Source organism: Pseudogymnoascus destructans (assembly GCF_001641265.1).
Source record: "Pseudogymnoascus destructans isolate 20631-21 unplaced genomic scaffold scaffold_12, whole genome shotgun sequence".
Classification (NCBI taxonomy): domain Eukaryota; kingdom Fungi; phylum Ascomycota; class Leotiomycetes; order Thelebolales; family Thelebolaceae; genus Pseudogymnoascus; species Pseudogymnoascus destructans.
The window spans coordinates 1,002,141-1,020,355 of NW_020167531.1; the positions used below are offsets into that span (position 1 = coordinate 1,002,141).

The window sequence follows — 18,215 nt, forward strand, 5'->3', positions numbered from 1 at the left end:
GCAGCAGATCGTTCATTTAAGAATTGGATGTCCATCGCTAGTTGTTCATGGAACGATTTGAGTTGTTCCACAGTGATCATAGCTTGTTCTGCTCTTGATTCATCTGGTCCTGGTTGTCTATATGCCTCTGGCTGATAGCCATAATTGGCAAAGAACGGTGAGACTTTTGTTGCTTCGGTCATCGCGCTGTTATATGCGAACTGTGCGATGGGTAATATCTGAACCAAGGGATATAACAAAATGTTTAGATTGGTTGCCACTAATTGCTGTTTTCGAAGCAGACAAGGAGAGGCCAAGTGAGGTTCCAGAGGTCGAAGGGTTGAACATATCCAAGTTTTGGTCAGTCGAAGCTTGGTGAGTTGTTAACCTTGGTGAGGGACTCAAACAGGGTTCTAGTTTTGCTGAGTCTCTTCGTTTTTCGAAGACCCAAGTTCATAGTCATAGGCATGGGAATCCTCAGTCTGAAGGAATTCTGAAGGGATTGAAGCAGAGACTGAGTTCTTCTGCCTAGCAAGGTTACATTGCTTGACTTGGTGGCCAGCTAGGCCACAATAGAGGCAAAGTTTATTTTCGAACCTATAAGTTCATTCTTCGAGAGTTAGCTTTCCTGAAGCTCTTTGAGAATTCGAAGTTGCTCTATTTGTTGTCCTAGGAGGTTGGTTGCTAGGCTTGTTGAAGGTAGATGTTTTTGAAGACATTGAAGCATCTAAGTCCATAGGTTCAGGAGTAAATCGAGGCCGAGGGGAAATGAAGGGTTGCGAAGCTCGACTGAAGTTGCATTCGCGCCTTCGTTCGAAAAGTCGATTATCAATCTTAATGGATTTCTCAATGAGGTCATTCAAAGTTGAAGGCTTCTCATCTCTGGCAAGTTCATCCTTGAGGTTGTCTTTCAAACCATTATAATAAAAGAAGATTAGGGCCTCTTTGTCCCATTGAAGGTGAGAGACTATCCTTTGAAACTCAGTAGTGTAGAATGAAGCTGAAGTTGTTTGTCGAAGGGCTTTGAGTTGCCTCTCAGCAGTTGCAACTTCATCAATGTCACTGAAGGTAGCTCGAAGCGAAGTGCAAAATTCGAGGTAAGTTGTAACCACATTTCCAGGCAGTTCCTCTAAGGATCCAGAAGCATGTTCTGTGAGAATTCGAAGTTGAGGTTCGAACCAGTGAAAGGCTGAGTCTCGAAAGAAAGAGGCTGCAAAGAAGATTTTATCTCTATCTGAAGAGAATTGCGAAGGTCGAAGTGTATAGTAGATATCCAGTTGGCTCAGGAACGAAGTCACTTTATTTCTAGTGCCAGAAAAGGTGTCAGGTTGATTAACCTTTGGTTCCGAAGGTCGATGTTGTAGGGGTTTCTGAAGAGGTGAAAGTGGTTTGCTGATGGGACTGTATTTCTTGAAGTGTGGCTCCCATAGTTTCCACCATATTCTGAAGCCTCAGAATCTCTTGCTCAGCAGCAGAGTATTGGGGTTGATTCTCTTGGTTCATGTTTCTGAAGGTGGGAGACGTCGAAGTTGAAGAAGATATAGAGTATGTGATTTGAAGCTGGAACTTTGAGCTAGCAAAGTGTAAGGACAGTTTGAACTGAGGCTGACCTTCAAGTCTGCAGAAGTATCCGAAGTATAATCTGAAGACTTTGATACTGAAGCAGTAGGACAAGGTATAGTAGTTCAGGCTCCAAAGCATATACTTTATACCACAGGGGTCAAGTGGTGAGACTAACAGGTTGGCCAAGTGGTTCGACTCGAAGTAAGGGAATGCAAAGTAAGTCGAAGCAGGAGGAATTGCAAGAAGGCCAAGTAGTATATAATTTGCTAGCTAAAGATCAATAAGAGACATGAGCAATAAGTGCTTATATAACAGTAAAAATCCCTAGTGCCAAATAAGTGAAGGCACTAATTAACCGAACCCTAGCTAAGCGAGCCCTAGTGCAGCAAGCCAATAACAAGAGAGCCTAAGCCAGTAGTCAACATTTGGGCTGATCTAGGTCAGCAAGTGAAGCGAAGTGAGCGAAGTGAGCGAAGCAGGTGAAGTGAATGACATAGTGAAATAAGTACTAGAGACTAAAGCGAATCGAAGGGTCGTGACACAAATATCGAAGGAGTGTCATGACACCGAGTAGTATTCAGAGTGGTATTCGGGCAACACTGGTTAGGGAGTAGCCATTGATTAGATTCTTGATTTTAACACCCCTTTAAATGAGATTGTTAACTAAATCTGAATTTTTAGCCATAAGAGCAGTAGTTATTAGTCTAACGTAATAACAAGGGTGGTGTAGTAGAGGATTAGTAATTGTAACAGGGTGTTGCTGTTATAGTACATATGGTATATAAAGCATGTTATGTGTATCCTAGGCAAGCTGGAATACTATAGTCTTTTTGGCTTAGTAGGATGTAGCGCGAGCGTAACTATACATCATTACAAGAGTATTCCAGCTCTCTAGTTAATGGGTTTTGATTAGCTCGCTAGTTAGGTGGGCTAAGTAAGCAATTAGTATAATTCCTTACCTAGCTGACAAGGGGGCATCCTTAGGGGCTTAAGCTATTATATACACACCTTAGCATCCTAAGTAGTAACAGGACTAGAAGTAAGTACGAGATGATAAGCTAGAAGCCTCTACATCCATGCTAGGACGTCACGGACTAAAGGGGGGGTAATTGTAACGGGGTGCCGCTGTTACAGTACATGTAGTATATAAAGCGCGTTACGCGTATTCCGGGCGAGCCGTAATACTGTAGTCTTTTTAGCTCAGTGGGATGTAACGCGAGCGTAACCGTACATCATTATAGTAATCCCATAAGCCTCTATGTTAACTCTCCTTTTATGAAGATGGTCAATGCCAAAGGCCTCTGTATCAGCGCCTCATTTAAGAAGACAGTTGACCACATCACTGTCACCCTGCGCAATTGCAGTTATCAGTGCATCTCCGGATACACCGTGAACTCTGGAGCAAGCTGTAGCATATGCTGCCCTTGGATTTAATATTGCGCCCATGCCCATAAAGCGCTGAAGTACTTTTTTATTTCTCGTCATGATTGCAGCAAACAATGGGGTCTGGCCTTTGGCTCCCATCGTATTGACGTTCGCACCAGCAGATAAAAGTGTTTCAATAACTTCGTCCTGTCTTGTCGGCGCGATGATACCGTGGAGGGTCCTCTTGACTTCACTATTATCCCCCTTGGCAACCTTCGCACGATGGTGCGAACCAACGTGAGCGCTGAGGCCACCTGATCGGAAAAACGACAATGGCATTCCTCCTATTTCGCTCGCTCTGCTTCCTACCTCAGCCTTTCTTGAAGAACCGCAAAACTCATAGCACTGCGTCCATGAAGGGACCAACCGCGGAGGCGCTACTTGAAAATATTTTTCGTTTTGCGATTGAGGATGAAGATATATCAACTGTGAAATACTTGCTTCAAGCGGGAGCAAATCCGAATGGACACAAATGCCAAGACTACGACCACGACGACTTAACTCCGTTACAGTTTGCTCTTTGGCGAGGAAACCGTGAAATGTCCCTCGAACTGATTAATGAGATGAGACAATAAATATAGAACTTCACAGTGTGACCCAATAAAAAAACTATTGCAACTATTCGTATAAATTTGCCCAATCGAAGTTGAGATTCATATCCTACAAATTCCCAAGCACCAAGTGGAGACTTGGATCCTCAAGAACGCTATCCCCCAACAAATCACTTTGATATCCGTCAATTGACCTGTGTACTCCATCGCTCACTCACAACCCTTTCATAGCTCCTTCCCCAGCGCTGTCCACGTCGCCGTAACTGCCGCAGAAGCCATCAGCACTGACCTCCCCAAATTCATCGTCGCCCACTGATCCAGCAGCTGCTTCACCGACGCGGCCTTCGTCTCCACCTTCTCCGCCGCTACTTCTGCCACTGCCTCGTCCAGCAGCACTTTGTTCGTGCCCATCATCACAATCAGCGTGTACGGGATAATTCCCAGCGCCAGCGCCGCGGCAGTCGCATACCCGCGCCAGGCGGGGGAGCCGGCGGCGCGGCTATCGTAGGCTAGATAGAGAAGAGAGGTGACAGCTACGACCGTGCCGGCCGGGACGGTATCGTGACCAGCGGCGAACATGTGTTTGAATTGCTTGAGGAGGAGGGGAGTGGGGGATTCGAGGAGGCGCGGGACGGTGTATATCGAGAAGGAGGCCGAGGCGCCGGCTAGAATGGCGGTTGTTGTTAAGCCGACGGTCTGGAGGACACGGGCGGAGTTGGGGGTAAGAGCAGCCATTGTTTATATCGAGGGAGATTTGGTAGTGAGTGTTTGTCGGGTTGTTGTAATCTTCAGAAGGGAAGGATCGAGGGAAGCGGGGCGGATTTGGGGTACCCGGCACGATGTATGACGCGTTCTCGGGTAGATGTACGGAGGTAATGTTCCATAAGTTTTGTATGTGGATCCGGGCAGGGGCCCCTGTGTAGGCTGGCTTGGCAATTTAGGCCGAAGTACCGATTTATTGCCACGCGTTACACGTTAGGAACAAGAGGATTGAATTCTGTAAAATAAAGAGTAGAGTAAGTACCTAATTAACTATATAAAACTATACTATAAGCCTAGTACTCTGTGTGCATACCATTAGCAGCAATTACAGCTGCCATGCGTACAGGCATACTGTCAAGGAGAGCGTCCAGCTCTTCTTGCCCAACTTTCTCCCACGCTTCTGCAACAGCTGCACGGAGCTGGTCATAGGACATATATTCCGAAACTCCCAATTGAGGGAGCGAAGGACTGCACAGCGAAGCCGCTCATCGCGAGTAAGGTGAGGCATTGTAGTTGCTGAAGGAGTATATATTTCCTACATACAAATTTATATATAGTAAAAATTTTTACGCGTTTAAAAGATACTTGCAAGCCTACACGTACCCATGCTCTTTCCCCTGTACAGTCCCCAATTTTCTCCGGATCCACATTGTCACGAGCAGCCTCACGTGCGGGTTGCGATCACGTGCGCTGCGGTGCCAAGGCGGAGGGTCTTCCCTCCGAACCCCGCACGGAAATGTATATAATCGTTGGTTCTCAAACCACCGCCTGGAGGCGGTTGGCGAAAGCGAACTGGGACGCGAAAGCGATTGTGGGACACTTCGGGACTCGCGACGCGACACGACCGACCATGAACACGACTGACAACGTAACAATGCTGTAAATATATATAAGTTATAGAATTAAATAATTAAAAAAGATTTGGATCAATATTGTCAGGCAGTGATTGATCATCACAGCCACCGTCACTTGCATCGTGAATCATGTCGTAGTCCAAGCCTGCAAAGTTCACGTACCCACTCTCCTCGATGGCTAACAGTCGGTCCGCCTCCTCCTCCTCCTCACGTTTCTTCTGTGTAACGTCCGGGTCAATGATTTCTGTACGTAAGCCAATTGGTGGCTCCGTGTCTGGGTTACTTTTTTGAAATTCATGTAGGTCCTTTTTCCGTGTACGTTCTGCCTTCCGTGCATCGATGCCAGCACGGAGCTGCATCTTACGCTCAACGTTCACCATGCGTGTTCTCTCTCTTTTCTCCCGTGCTTCTTCTAAAAGTTGCTCCTTTACCTTCTTCTCATAAATCCTTTGCCGTGCATGTTCAACTGTAATAGCACCACCTTTTTGAATAGATTTCCGACTTCTAACCTTCCACTGTCGTTGCTCAGTCATAATAGTAGTAATTTGTACAAGCTCTGACTGGAACAGCTCAGCCTCTGTTAACTGAGTTTGGATTTCAGTATAAGAAGACGCCCACTTTTGCCGTGACGGTGAACTAAGGATCTTATCAAATGTTTGACTCCATGTTGAAAGATCATAACTTGCTTGAAATGCGCGTTGTGCTGTTTCTAAAACTTCTGGTTTTGCATATATAGCAACCTTATCTTGAATCTTTTCATAGTTAGGTGGCCAAATACCTGCATCTCTAAAAGACTTGATACAGTTACCCTTTGTAAATGTCTGCTTACGGATAGTAGACAAGTCTCTAAAGAAAGATATAACATTATAATCTGTATCAAAATTCCGGATTGCTTGTTGAATTGCACGTCAGTGCCAATGTTTATATTGTGCAAACACAGTAACATCTAGCGGTTGTAGAATATGCGTAAGATGAGACGGAAACACATGTAAGTGTATATTGTGTTGATGTGCAAGTATTATAAACTCTGGAACTTCATGTGAGACATGAGAGTCCATTATTAACAATTTCGTTCTTATAGACGGTGTATGTTGAATAAAATGCTGTAGATATTCCATTGCAAGCTCAGAGTTTGTATATCCGAAATCGGATACTGCAACTTTCTCATCACCGTGTAGATTGTCATGGTACCAACTTTCCATGTGTAATTTTCCTTGTATAATAAGGAACGGTGGAAGTGCAATGCCAGCAGCTGAAATTGTCTTTATAACTGTAAGACTTTGTCTGTTCTCTGGAGCTTGTATATAAAGCTATAAATATTAGAATAATATAAAGTAAGATAAGTAGAAACAACTTACCTTCTTTACTGCAGATGGTACCAACACATGTTCACCGGTGCTTATTCCTACACGGAATCCAACTTCATCAAAGTTGTAGATATCACCTGCAGTAATATCTAGTTGATTACACACATCTTTAAATTCATAAAACCATTCTTTAATAGCTGATACTTCATGAGATGCAACCCGTGCTGCTTCAATTGGCCGGGTTTTTATTGTATGGAAGTTGTGTTTTAAAAGAGCTTCATTTTTATTTACTTCAACTACCGGCATAGTTGTGGTTGTAGTTGTGCTCGTTGTCAGTCATGTTCATGGTCGGTCATGTCACGTCGTGAGTCCGCTCCCGAAGTGTCCCACAATCGCTTTCGCGTCCCAGTTCGCTTTCGCCAACCGCCTCCAGGTGGTGGTTTGAGAACCAACGATTAGTAGGAACGCGGACCTCCGGAGGAGGGTCAGCGTTCAGTCTTTGCATCAATAGAGAGCTTGACTACGTAACTATCTACAACGTGACTTCCCACTGCCTTGTTCAGCCAAGGCTCTTTTACATTCTGAACGCTCATCCATTCCTACGTTTAGGAAGAACAGCCCAGTAGGGAAGTCCAGAAAGAAGCTGAGAATGCCGCCCCATCAAACCCATCAAGGCTTCGCAGCGAGCATTGAGCGTGAGCGCAGTGAGGCCGCTGCACCGGCCGAAGAAGCAACTCCCGCTTCAGGGGCCACAACCCCATTGTCACCAGTTCGCAGCTCCCCAGGGATTGAGGCCCAGATCGCTGCTGTGTCATACTGACATTCGTTGCACTCAGTTTGCTATCAAACTCAAGAGCAAACTTGGAAATCTCCTCCTCAAACCTACAAGTTACTATACATATTTTGGCTTATCACACCAACAACAAGAGCAATACTACTCAACAATTGCTACAACCATCTATGATTCATTACACGTCATCGCTCCTTAGTTACTGGGCCGATATTACCACATAGCATATCTCTACAACCCTCTATGATTCATTACATGACATCACTCATACTACCACATGACATATCTCTACCAACTAGAGGCCTAGGAGCATGAACGATAGCTCTAAAAGCTCCTACGAACCTCTATGATTCATTACATGTCATCGCTCTTTAGTTACCCACAAGATTGGTTAAGTTATGACATAATTTGTCTATGACATAATTTGTCTATGACATAATTTGTCTATAGGGGTACTCTGACCTTGGACCTCCTTTTACTTCCTATAGGCTACGAACCTAAGAGATGGTTCTATGGGATTCTCTTACGTCGACTACAGTTACCAAGCCTGGTAAGTCATGGAAAGTCTTGGAAAATGAGAGAACTACACTCCTTTAGCATAAATAGGATTGGCCTTTCCTTCAGAAAGGGCAAGCAGACAATACAGTAAATCGACTATCACATACTTCCACGTCTTTTCCAAGCTTCCAAGCATTCATCTTGTTACTCCTTGTTTCTGAAAAGTCAGTGAGGTGTTAACCTCTGACTTACCCCTGAGTTCCCAGACTCAACATTTGTTGCAACTTGTCTGAACCACTTCACTACATCACACACCTGATTGCTGCGTTGTGGAATAGTCTAAGCTACGACCCTTTGGCTCTTTTCCTAAGACAGTGTGTTGTCTTAGTAAATTCATCCCTTCCTTTGGTGGCTAGATTCTCACATCTGGTGCACCCACCATTACACTTTGGCTCTGTTTCCTAAGACAGTGTGTTGTCTTAGTAAATTCATCCCTTCCTTGGGTGGCTAGATTCTCACATCTGGTGCACCCACCATTACATGCAGCACGGGCGAAGACGAGGGCAGCCTGGGATGGCGCCCTCGAAATGATCCGAGCAAAGAAGCTGGAGGCGGCTCTTTACCTCAAGCAGGCTGAGCCTGAGACTTGGGCAGAGGCTTGGTTTCGTGGCCGTCGATTTGGCCACGATACTAGCAACATTGCGGAGAGCCTAAATCAGGTTCTCCGCTCCGACCGGGAGCTCCCAATTGTGGAGCTCCTTGATGCCATCTGGCATCGAGTGATGAAGAAGCGGGGGCAGAGGTTGCTAGCAGCAACCTCTGCCATTACTGAGGGCCGGTTGACGACTCCGTTCGTCGACGCTAGGATTGAGAAGGGGAGAGAATTGGCCCGGAGCAACCGGGTCCAGATCTCTTCCCCAACAACGGGGAGGGTGGTGCAGCCAGACGGCACCATCTACCTCGTTGATACGGCGGCAGGAACATGTTCCTGCCGCCGTTATCAGTGTAATGGCATCCCTTGCGGGCATGCTATGACACTGATCTTTGCTGGAGGGGGGCCATTAGCCCCCTTTCTTCCTGTTACAATGTCAGCTGCCTATGTGTTCCTCTTCCTCCGATTGATATATCGGAGCTGGAGGTTAATGCGCAGGACCCGTGTGATCCTCCGATTACACGGGTCCCGCGCGGGAGGCCTAGGAAGGAGAGGATTCGGCGAGAGGATTGCCGTCGACCTCGACGGCGAGATCCTCTTGTTGTCCGCTCTCGCTGCGGAACCTGCGGCGAGGCAGGGCACAATGCCCGGCGCTGTCGCCAGCCTCATCAATGAGGTTGGCGAGCTCAACTGGCCGTTATGGCTGTTTTTGGTGGGGGGGGGGTTACGGAGGATGGGGGGACTGGAGACTGGGGGGTTACAGGGTATATAGATCTTTTTAAAACATACAGGGTATATCGATCTTTTTACGCGTTGTACGGGGTATATGGATCTTTTGCCCTTGTTTTAAATTTTAAGCAATACACTTTAATTAAGTATAAAAGGCTAAATATCCATTCTTATACAATAAAGCCACGGTATTGCTGAGATATTAGCTTATGAAATTCCAGGTTTTTGGTGAGAAATAGCCGTGGCGCGCTCACTTGGGTTGCGCGCTCGCTTGTGAAGTACGTTACATAGGTATGAATTGGGTTGCTAGAGTGGTTTGCTGGGCTTTGCTTACATAACCGCTTACAACCAGGCGTGTTCGCCATGTCGTTCGCTTAGTATTCCGACACTGGCGTCCGTATACTGAAACTCGTTGTGAGCCATCCCTCACCTCGCGCCAATCCTTCCATCCCGCATTTCAAACCTTCTGAAGCTACATCTCTTCCTGATTTGTCTCATATACACCAATAGAAGAAATGGTTGGAAAGAAGAAGCGCGGGCATCCCGACCTGGAGGAAGCCCTCGGACGACCATGGTGCTATTACTGTAAGATTTCCCCATTCCAAACATTTTCGTTTCCATTCAGTCACTAACCGCGACATAGGTGAGCGCGACTTTGACGATCTTAAGATTCTGATTTCGCATCAGAAGGCTAAGCATTTCAAGTGCGAGCGATGTGGAAGAAGATTGAACACCGCGGGAGGTAAGTGGTTCTGACCGTCGTACTTCTTCGAGTCGCATTTTAACAGTTAACAGGCTTGTCCGTTCACATGAACCAGGTTCATAAGGAAACCCTGGCCAGCGTGGACAATGCGCTCGGCAATCGCGCGTCTCTGGATGTCGAAATCTTCGGAATGGAGGGCATCCCAGAAGAAGTTGTCCAAGCACACAACCAAAGGATGATCACCCAGTTTTATCAAGCCGAGGCGGATCGACGCACCGCAACCGGAAACTATGGTCCGGGTGGGGGAGCTGGAGGACCGTCGAAGAAACCGAAATTTGAGTCGCCTGGCGACCTCAAGAAACGACTGGCCGAACATAAAGCACGATTGGCTGAACAGAATACTGCAGGTGGAAGCAGCGGCGACAATACCCCTGGTGCGGGTATTCCGAATAGCCAGAGCCCAGCACCGGCAGTTCAGAGCAAATCTCCATACGCTGCCCCACAAGCACCATATGCCGCTCCTCCAGGCGCATCGTACGGATCGTTCCCACAAGAACCATATGCACAGCCGGGCCAAGCCTACCCACAGCCGTACGGACAACCTGCATATCCTCCACCCGTCTCCCAATATCCTCCGCAGCAGCCACAATATGCAGCAGCTCCAGCGTATGCAGCACCCCAAAGTTATTCGCCAGGACCATACGAACAACCACCACAGGCTAACTTTAGAGCTGCACCACCTTCCTTCGGGGCTGGCGCACCCCCAGGATTTAATCCCTACCAACCACCACCCCATGCAAGTCCTCAAATCAGTTCATTGCCTGCTCGGCCGGGGAGTTTACCTCAGGCGCCCGGTTTACCTCAGAGGCCGTCCTTTGGCACTTCGCCAACACCACCGTTCTCAATGCAACACCAAGCACCCCCTCCGCCGCAAGGTAGCTGGGGGCCAAACGGATGGAATGGGGCAGATCACCAAAATCCAGCTATGTCTTCAGCATACCCTCCTCACCAAGGCTATAATGATGGTTATGCCGCTAACGGAGTTGTTGGCAATAATGGAGCTTCAGGAGCTGCTAGAGAACCAGATGACATTGACGAGTTAATCAGAATGGCAGAGGCTGGCATCAAACCGCCGAAGAAGGGAGAATCCCCTTCTGCTCCTGTTTCGGTACCAGCACCCAATGCTGCCCAGCCTCAACCAACCGACCGAGCAGCGGCTCCTGGAGCAGCAGCAACACCAGAAGCCGGCGAAAAGAAAACAAGGAAAGATAAGGATAAGGGCTCGAAAATGGTCTATTCAGATAGCGAGGTTAGTCCCGAGGAGAAGATGGCAAAGCTGTCCAGGTACGCATTCGCTCCAGAACCGAAGAATGACACAGCACTTGTCGATGCTACCGAGATTCCTGCGGTTGCTGGCACTGTCGATGAATAGACATGCCACCCCAGCATGCTCAGCATTACAATATAATTCACGACCGTCGGCCATGGATACATGTTTCGACTCGTGCTGTTACAATACCGAAATCATCGCAATACCCACACCACATCAATACCGAACATAAGGCCAAGCCCACAAATCTGCAGCTGAGTACTAATTTGGTTCGTCACCCCACCTGTCGGTTTCCTGGATTTTGGGGTGGGAGTGTACTCGGTTACTTTTTTTGTTCTGGCGCTACTCTAGACTCTAAAATTCGCTTTTTATTCGCTTGGCGTATTCGCGGCGGCGGTCCCGAGGGAGGCGGCGGCAGAGAGAGGTGGGTGTCTCACATGGCGGCATCTGGTGAGTGAGCCTTTTTTGTCACCCGTGTAGATCTGGGAGGGAGTTATTGGGAGGAATTATGCGGAGTTGGTGGGCTGGGAGCTCGCCCTTGAGGGTGTATGACTTGGCAGATTTGTAAGTACTAAAAGGTTGGCGATCTCAATAATATCATGCAATCCGTGTTGTCCTTGCTCCCGTGCTGCGTTGTATGCGTCGTGTAGGAATCCAGTGCCTCACAACGAGGCCAGCCAGAAACAATATTTGCCGGTTAGACCGGTCTAGATCTATTAGTGTGTTATTAGAAAGACGTTGATCATGCCCCGAATGGATGGAGGGGTCGAGCCGTAGGATCATAGAGTAACATGTTGAGACTGAGCGCTTACGCCATCAATCTCTTCCGCTGTAACCTTCTGAGAAGCGCACTCGCACAGTAACGCAAGAGATGTGCCGTTGGATTAATCGTCGGTCCCGCAATTGTCTCGTCGACATGATTTGTGGTATGCAGTAAACTATGGTTCGGTGTCCCATTCATTGTGCCCTACAAGGGACGAGGCCAAGGCTGAAAGCATTTCCCAGTTTTCCTGACTTCAATCAGATGCGTGTCAGCAGAAGCCACACATAGTAAGCACCTGAACACGAATCCCAAGCAATGCAGTCCCAACATCGTACCCAACACATACTGCACCGCACTGCATCTGGAACCACCCACAGCCTCTCGTGGGGTGAAAATTGCACACCCGCATGTCCCGGGCCACGCTACTCGTACTGGTCCCCCCGCCAAGCCGGGGACGCACGCAGGCACAACGGTGTCTCACAAAAAGCAGGCGTGCTTCCGTCGGCGTACCGACACGCGCTGTGCCACCACCCGAGGCGGCAGGGTTCGTCATGTCATGTTTGTGTGAGAAGTTTCGGGTAGGAGGGGGGGAGGTGGTGCCGAATGTGCCTAGGGCGTGGAATATGTGGGTATATGGTGCGTGTCGATGAGATTTTGATGTGCTGTCGTGACATACAGGTCCATTTCGAGTCATAATCAGCGCCAGCTGATTATGTATGCACTATACCGCTCCCTGATCAAATCCCGAGCCTTATCTTGGCTCCTTCTTGCCACGACCCTGGGTGTCTCTGTCGATTGCAAAAACCTACAGTCGAGTCGCGCTAAGTCGATACATGGTAGGCAGCTAAAATATATAGACTTATCAAGAAAACCGAGATATCAAATTTGCCAAGCTATTACATCATCCACTGGTCCAATGTGCCCCTGACCGGCCCCTCAGACCTTAACAGCCGTTCAAATCGCTCAAATGAGCGTAAATATGCTGTATCAACCCCATCTTTAGACTCAGTATACCTAATCAGAACTTGCAGAGTCTGTTGAGCAGCTTCTATAGAGTATATTGGCTGTTCAGGTTGCTCTCCGTCTTCATTGTTACGATATCAAGTGTGCCTTGCAGCTCGAGTGGGGGTTTAGGGGTGTGGGGAGCTTTCCGGGGTTGGAGCGAAGTTCGCTAAAGAGAATTCACTCCACAACAACATAGCTGTATATAGATCGAGCCACTGCTCGAGTGCTCCTCTCCTCTTTCCTTTCTTCTCTAGATTGAGTTTAATTCATAATACCCAACTGGCACCCTATGCCTTGGTGAACCGTGACACAGATTACCTTACAGCCCGTAAAGAGTCTATGACTATTAATACAGTTTGTAATGGATTCACAGCTATAGGTCTAGTTCCATGCGACCCTAAACGGGTGCTATTGAAGCTAAATACTCAGTTATAGACACCAACTCTGCCTGTGATTGTTTCTCATAACGACGACCGTTAGGTACCTAAAACACCTCATAATGCTACACAACTAGAGCTCTAGACTAAGACAGTTAAAGGGCTTTTCTAAGGTCGTACGACTGGGTCTTCTAATCCTACAGAGCAAGCACTTCACCAGCTAGCTAAAGGATGTCAAATGGCTATGCATAACGCTGTTATTGCAACGACTGAAAACAACATTTGAGGAGGCCTCTGAGGCACTGGGATTTTCCGATTTGATCCTGATAGTGTGGTTTCTATACTTGATCTCAGATTTAGAACCCTGACACCACAAAACTCCCGCCCTAGCACCGCTCAACCTTGGGTTTCGCAGACACCAAGTAACCAAACTGAAGCCTTGTCATAGACAGCTTTCATTAAAAATCGTAATTGCGCATCATCAAAATAGCTCACCAACCTCTATTTACAATGCTGTTGACCAATTTGCAAAGGGAGCATCACAAATTATGTATCAATTAGCATTGTTAAAAGCGGAGAATGGAATGCTTCAGCAAGGGATGGAACAACTTAGCAAACGCAGAAGGGCTAAAAAAACATGCCTACAGCAAGGAGTATCACTTACACAACACGAAGCACAAGAGTTACAAGATGAGAGGGACCTTGTGCAACAAGTAAAGCAAGAAACACAGGCAGGGAGTGGTCAGAAGCCAAGGGAAGAAACATGCGCAAGGCGCTGTGGTAACTGTGGTGGCACAAAACACATTGCACGCATCTGTCAGATGGTAATAGAGGTATCTGAGGATGAGTATTCTACATAGCTTTAATTGATTTATAGCATTGTAGTGGAATTATCATAGTATTTGTTAAGTGAGCACATTAGACTGTATCATTTGCTATGTTGTATCATTCGTTATGCATGCATGTTAGTATATATCAATTTCTATTTTATATGCGAGTACTACTCAGGGTATTCGAGTACTGGTATTCAAGTATACTCGAGGATGCCCGAGTGTAAGGACAGTTTGAACTGAGGCTGACCTTCAAGTCTGCAGAAGTATCCGAAGTATAATCTGAAGACTTTGATACTCGAAGCAGTAGGACAAGGTATAGTAGTTCAGGCTCCAAAGCATATACTTTATACCACAGGGGTCAAGTGGTGAGACTAACAGGTTGGCCAAGTGGTTCGACTCGAAGTAAGGGAATGCAAAGTAAGTCGAAGCAGGAGGAATTGCAAGAAGGCCAAGTAGTATATAATTTGCTAGCTAAAGATCAATAAGAGACATGAGCAATAAGTGCTTATATAACAGTAAAAATCCCTAGTGCCAAATAAGTGAAGGCACTAATTAACCGAACCCTAGCTAAGCGAGCCCTAGTGCAGCAAGCCAATAACAAGAGAGCCTAAGCCAGTAGTCAACATTTGGGCTGATCTAGGTCAGCAAGTGAAGCGAAGTGAGCGAAGTGAGCGAAGCAGGTGAAGTGAATGACATAGTGAAATAAGTACTAGAGACTAAAGCGAATCGAAGGGTCGTGACACAAATATCGAAGGAGTGTCATGACACACCACTACTCGCACTCGCGAGCTATTCTCAGTCTGTTGGGTGAAGCACTGCGCTGCCCGGTGGCCTTCCTTTCCGCAGGTAAAGCAAAGATTGTTTTCCTTCTGCCGCTGTTCCTCAGCGTCGGGTAGGCGGGGGTGCTTCTGGAAGGACCTTGTGGCACCCCAGTTCTCATTTGAGCTGCTAGAGGGCCTCTTCCGAGGCCTATCAGGCTGGCTCTGCTGACGGCCTTCCCTTGCGCTACCTTCCCAAACACGAGATGTGTCCGCCTGCTCAAACCGCGCTGTGAGCGCGATGAGTGCAACCCGGGTACGCGGAATCTCGGGATAAGTAAGGACCTTCGTTCTCACATCTGGCCGTAACTTCATGAGGAGGTGTTGCACCCGGTGCTCCTCACTATAGGCTGGCATGTCCGCCTCTAAGATTTCGAGGTAGTGTCATACTGACATTCGTTGCACTCAGTTTGCTATCAAACTCAAGAGCAAACTTAGAAATCTCCTCCTCAAACCTACAAGTCACCATACATATCTTGGCTTATCACACCAACAACAGAAGCAATACTACTCAACGATTGCTGCAAACTCTTCTACTACATCTGTTTATGCTACATACATCACGGCATATCATTTGGACACTCATTGAACAAGTTATTAAGAAAATCTCCTCCTTAAGGGGGTGGGCCAATACTACCACATGGCATATCTCTACCAACTAGAGGCCTAGGAACATGAACGATAGCTCTAGAAGCTTCTACAACCCTCTATGATTCATTACACGTCATCGCTCCTTAGTTACCCACAAGATTGGTTAAGTTATGACATAATTTGTCTATAGGTACTCTGACCTTGGACCTCCTTTTCACTTCCTATAGGCTAGGAACCCAAGAGATGGTTCTATGGGATTCTCTTACGTTCACTACATGATTAGCAAGCTAGTTGTGGGTCGCACTTGATTTCTAATACATTTACCAAGCCTGGTTAGTCATGGAAAGTCATGGAAAATGAGAGAACTACACTCCTTTGGCATAAATAGGATTGCCCTTTCCTTAAGAAAGGGCAAGCAGGCAATACAGTAAATCGACTAGCACATACTTCTACGTCTTTTCCAAGCTTCCAAGCATTGATCTTGTTATTCTCTGTTTTTGAAAAGTCAGTGAGGTGCTAACCTCTGACTTACCCCTGAGTTCTCAGACTCAACATTTGTTGCAACTTGTCTAAACCACTTCACCACATCATACACCTGATTGCTGCGTTGTGGAATAGTCTAAGCTACAACCCTTTGGCTCTGTTTCCTAAGACAGTGTGTTGTCTTAGTAAATTCATCCCTTCCTTGGGTGGCTAGATTCTCATATCTTGTGCACCCACCATTACAGGTAGGTGGCAAACGCCTGCGCTGTCTGGCCGCCTCGCTGCCGCGCCTCCTCGTATTTGATGGCCGTTGAGATCATTCGGTTCACTGGGTCCTGGATGAGGTCGAGGAGAAAGTTCTTAAACTCCTCCCCAGGTCTTCTGGAACCCAGGTTCCCATTCGTGTCGGAGCCACGCGTCGCGGGGTTCTCCTGTGAGCCACGTCATTGCAAAGTCGCAGCGTAGCTCATCCGACTTATTCGCCCCTGGTTCGAGGCGGAAGGCGAGCTCACAGTTCGTAATAAACTCTGAGTGTTCCCGCACTGTCTTCCCTCGGTATTCTGAGACTGCCTTTGCCCTAAGGATTCGCGGAAGGCCATCATGGGATATCGAGCTCGCTGGCGTCCAGCTGCGTTCCGAGGTTGCGAGGGTCTGGGTCGAAGCCTACGCTTCGTCCACGCATTCTAGTTGTTTCTGCAGCTTCCAAATCCGCTCTCCCGTCTCCCGTAACTCAAGCTCCTGCCGCAGCTCAGCTTCGAGTGCTATGGCAGCATGTAATGGTGGGTGCATCAGATGTGAGAATCTAGCCACCCAAGGAAGGGATGAATTTACTAAGACAACACACTGTCTTAGGAAACAGAGCCAAAGGGTTGTAGCTTAGACTATTCCACAACGCAGCAATCAGGTGTGTGATGTAGTGAAGTGGTTCAGACAAGTTGCAACAAATGTTGAGTCTGGGAACTCAGGGGTAAGTCAGAGGTTAACACCTCACTGACTTTTCAGAAACAAGGAGTAACAAGATCAATGCTTGGAAGCTTGGAAAAGACGTGGAAGTATGATAGTCAATTTACTGTATTGTCTGCTTGCCCTTTCTTAAGGAAATGGCAATCCTATTTATGCTAAAGGAGTGTAGTTCTCTCATTTTCCAAGACTTTCCATGACTAACCAAGCTTGGTAACTGTAGTCGACGTAAGAGAATCCCATAGAACCATCTCCTAGGTTCCTAGCCTATAGGAAGTGAAAGGAGGTCCAAGGTCAGAGTACCCCTATAGACAAATTATGTCATAACTTAACCAATCTTGTGGGTAACTAAGGAGCGATGACGTGTAATGAATCATAGACGGTTGTAGAAGCTTTTGGAGCTATCGTTCATGTTCCTAGGCCTCTAGTTGGTAGAGATATGTCATGTGGTAGTATGAGTGATGTCATGTAATGAATCATAGAGGGTTGTAGAGATATGCTATGTGGTCATATCGGCCCAGTAACTAAGGAGCAATGACGTGTAATGAATCATAGAGGGTTGTAGCAATCGTTGAGTAGTATTGCTCTTGTTGTTGGTGTGACAAGCCAAAATATGTATAGTGACTTGTAGGTTTGAGGAGGAGATTTCTAAGTTTGCTCTTGAGTTTGATAGCAAACTGAGTGCAACGAATGTCAGTATGACACTGCAGCCCAGAAAAGGGGCTGTAGCGCCCTTCCAAACTTCTCCGTGAAGTTCTCTTTAAGGTGGTGGCAGCAATGTGCTACTACCACCCTCCCTCCCAAACCCCTCTCTGCCTCCCGAAGCCCCTTGTCTCTATCAGAGACAAGGTTGCTGTAACGCTGACTTCTAAACGATAGAAGACACAGAGGTTTCTTGCGTAAGGTTGACTTGACAGAGGAGGCAGGGGATTAGACACAAAGGCTTTCCAAGTAACACGTTTGTGATAATCATATCACTCGGTGTTCAAGACAGGTAAGCAGCATGGAGTTCAACAGGGAATCATATTCCATTCGTAGGTAGCTATTCAAACTAGCCGCTGGCTTCCTATTGAAGCCAGCTCATTCCTACTTATACTCTCTGTGTGCGCTAGCTGAGCTAGACGAGGGCAGAGACTTGCGGAGTTCTGGTGGACCCCTTGCGGGGCCCTCGGACCCACGTGACACCGAAGGGGGTCGGTCGACTCCTGATCGTGACAATGCCTCCCTCTCTAGGAGCCCTTG

The 18,215-nt window shown here is 47.2% G+C and overlaps 4 protein-coding genes across 4 annotated transcripts; 1 reads left to right on the forward strand and 3 right to left on the reverse strand.

Moving 5' to 3' along the window:
* Positions 1–2,719: 2,719 nt before the first annotated feature.
* On the reverse strand, positions 2,720–3,246 carry VC83_06586 (uncharacterized protein; the record flags this gene model as incomplete). Its single annotated transcript, XM_024470181.1, has 1 exon — positions 2,720–3,246. One exon carries the CDS (start codon positions 3,244–3,246, stop codon positions 2,857–2,859), a length of 390 nt encoding a protein of 129 aa, XP_024323501.1. The 3' UTR covers positions 2,720–2,856.
* A 497-nt stretch (positions 3,247–3,743) lies between these two features.
* Positions 3,744–4,253, reverse strand: VC83_06587 (uncharacterized protein; the record flags this gene model as incomplete). The annotated part of the gene is made up of 1 exon (XM_024470182.1): positions 3,744–4,253. The coding sequence occupies one exon, from the start codon at positions 4,251–4,253 to the stop codon at positions 3,744–3,746; it is 510 nt and encodes a 169-aa protein (XP_024323502.1).
* Positions 4,254–9,459: 5,206 nt separating this feature from the next.
* Positions 9,460–12,796, forward strand: VC83_06588 (uncharacterized protein). The gene is made up of 4 exons (XM_024470183.1): positions 9,460–9,695; positions 9,754–9,852; positions 9,906–12,086; positions 12,168–12,796. Exons 1-3 carry the CDS (start codon positions 9,626–9,628, stop codon positions 11,243–11,245), a joined length of 1,509 nt encoding a protein of 502 aa, XP_024323505.1. The 5' UTR covers positions 9,460–9,625; the 3' UTR covers positions 11,246–12,086; positions 12,168–12,796.
* A 1,944-nt stretch (positions 12,797–14,740) lies between these two features.
* Positions 14,741–15,296, reverse strand: VC83_06589 (uncharacterized protein; the record flags this gene model as incomplete). The annotated part of the gene is made up of 2 exons (XM_024470184.1): positions 14,741–14,752; positions 14,904–15,296. The coding sequence occupies 2 exons, from the start codon at positions 15,294–15,296 to the stop codon at positions 14,741–14,743; spliced, it is 405 nt and encodes a 134-aa protein (XP_024323506.1).
* Between the last annotated feature and the right edge of the window lie 2,919 nt (positions 15,297–18,215).

What these genes read in the sequence shown, in the direction of transcription:
- VC83_06588 (XM_024470183.1), top strand. Translation starts at nt 9,626, where the DNA reads ATGGTTGGAAAGAAGAAGCGCGGGCATCCCGACCTGGAGGAAGCCCTC. An exon ending in ACGACCATGGTGCTATTACT is followed by an intron (nt 9,696 to 9,753) that starts GTAAGATTTCCC and finishes ACCGCGACATAG; the next exon opens with GTGAGCGCGACTTTGACGAT. An exon ending in AAGATTGAACACCGCGGGAG is followed by an intron (nt 9,853 to 9,905) that starts GTAAGTGGTTCT and finishes AACAGTTAACAG; the next exon opens with GCTTGTCCGTTCACATGAAC.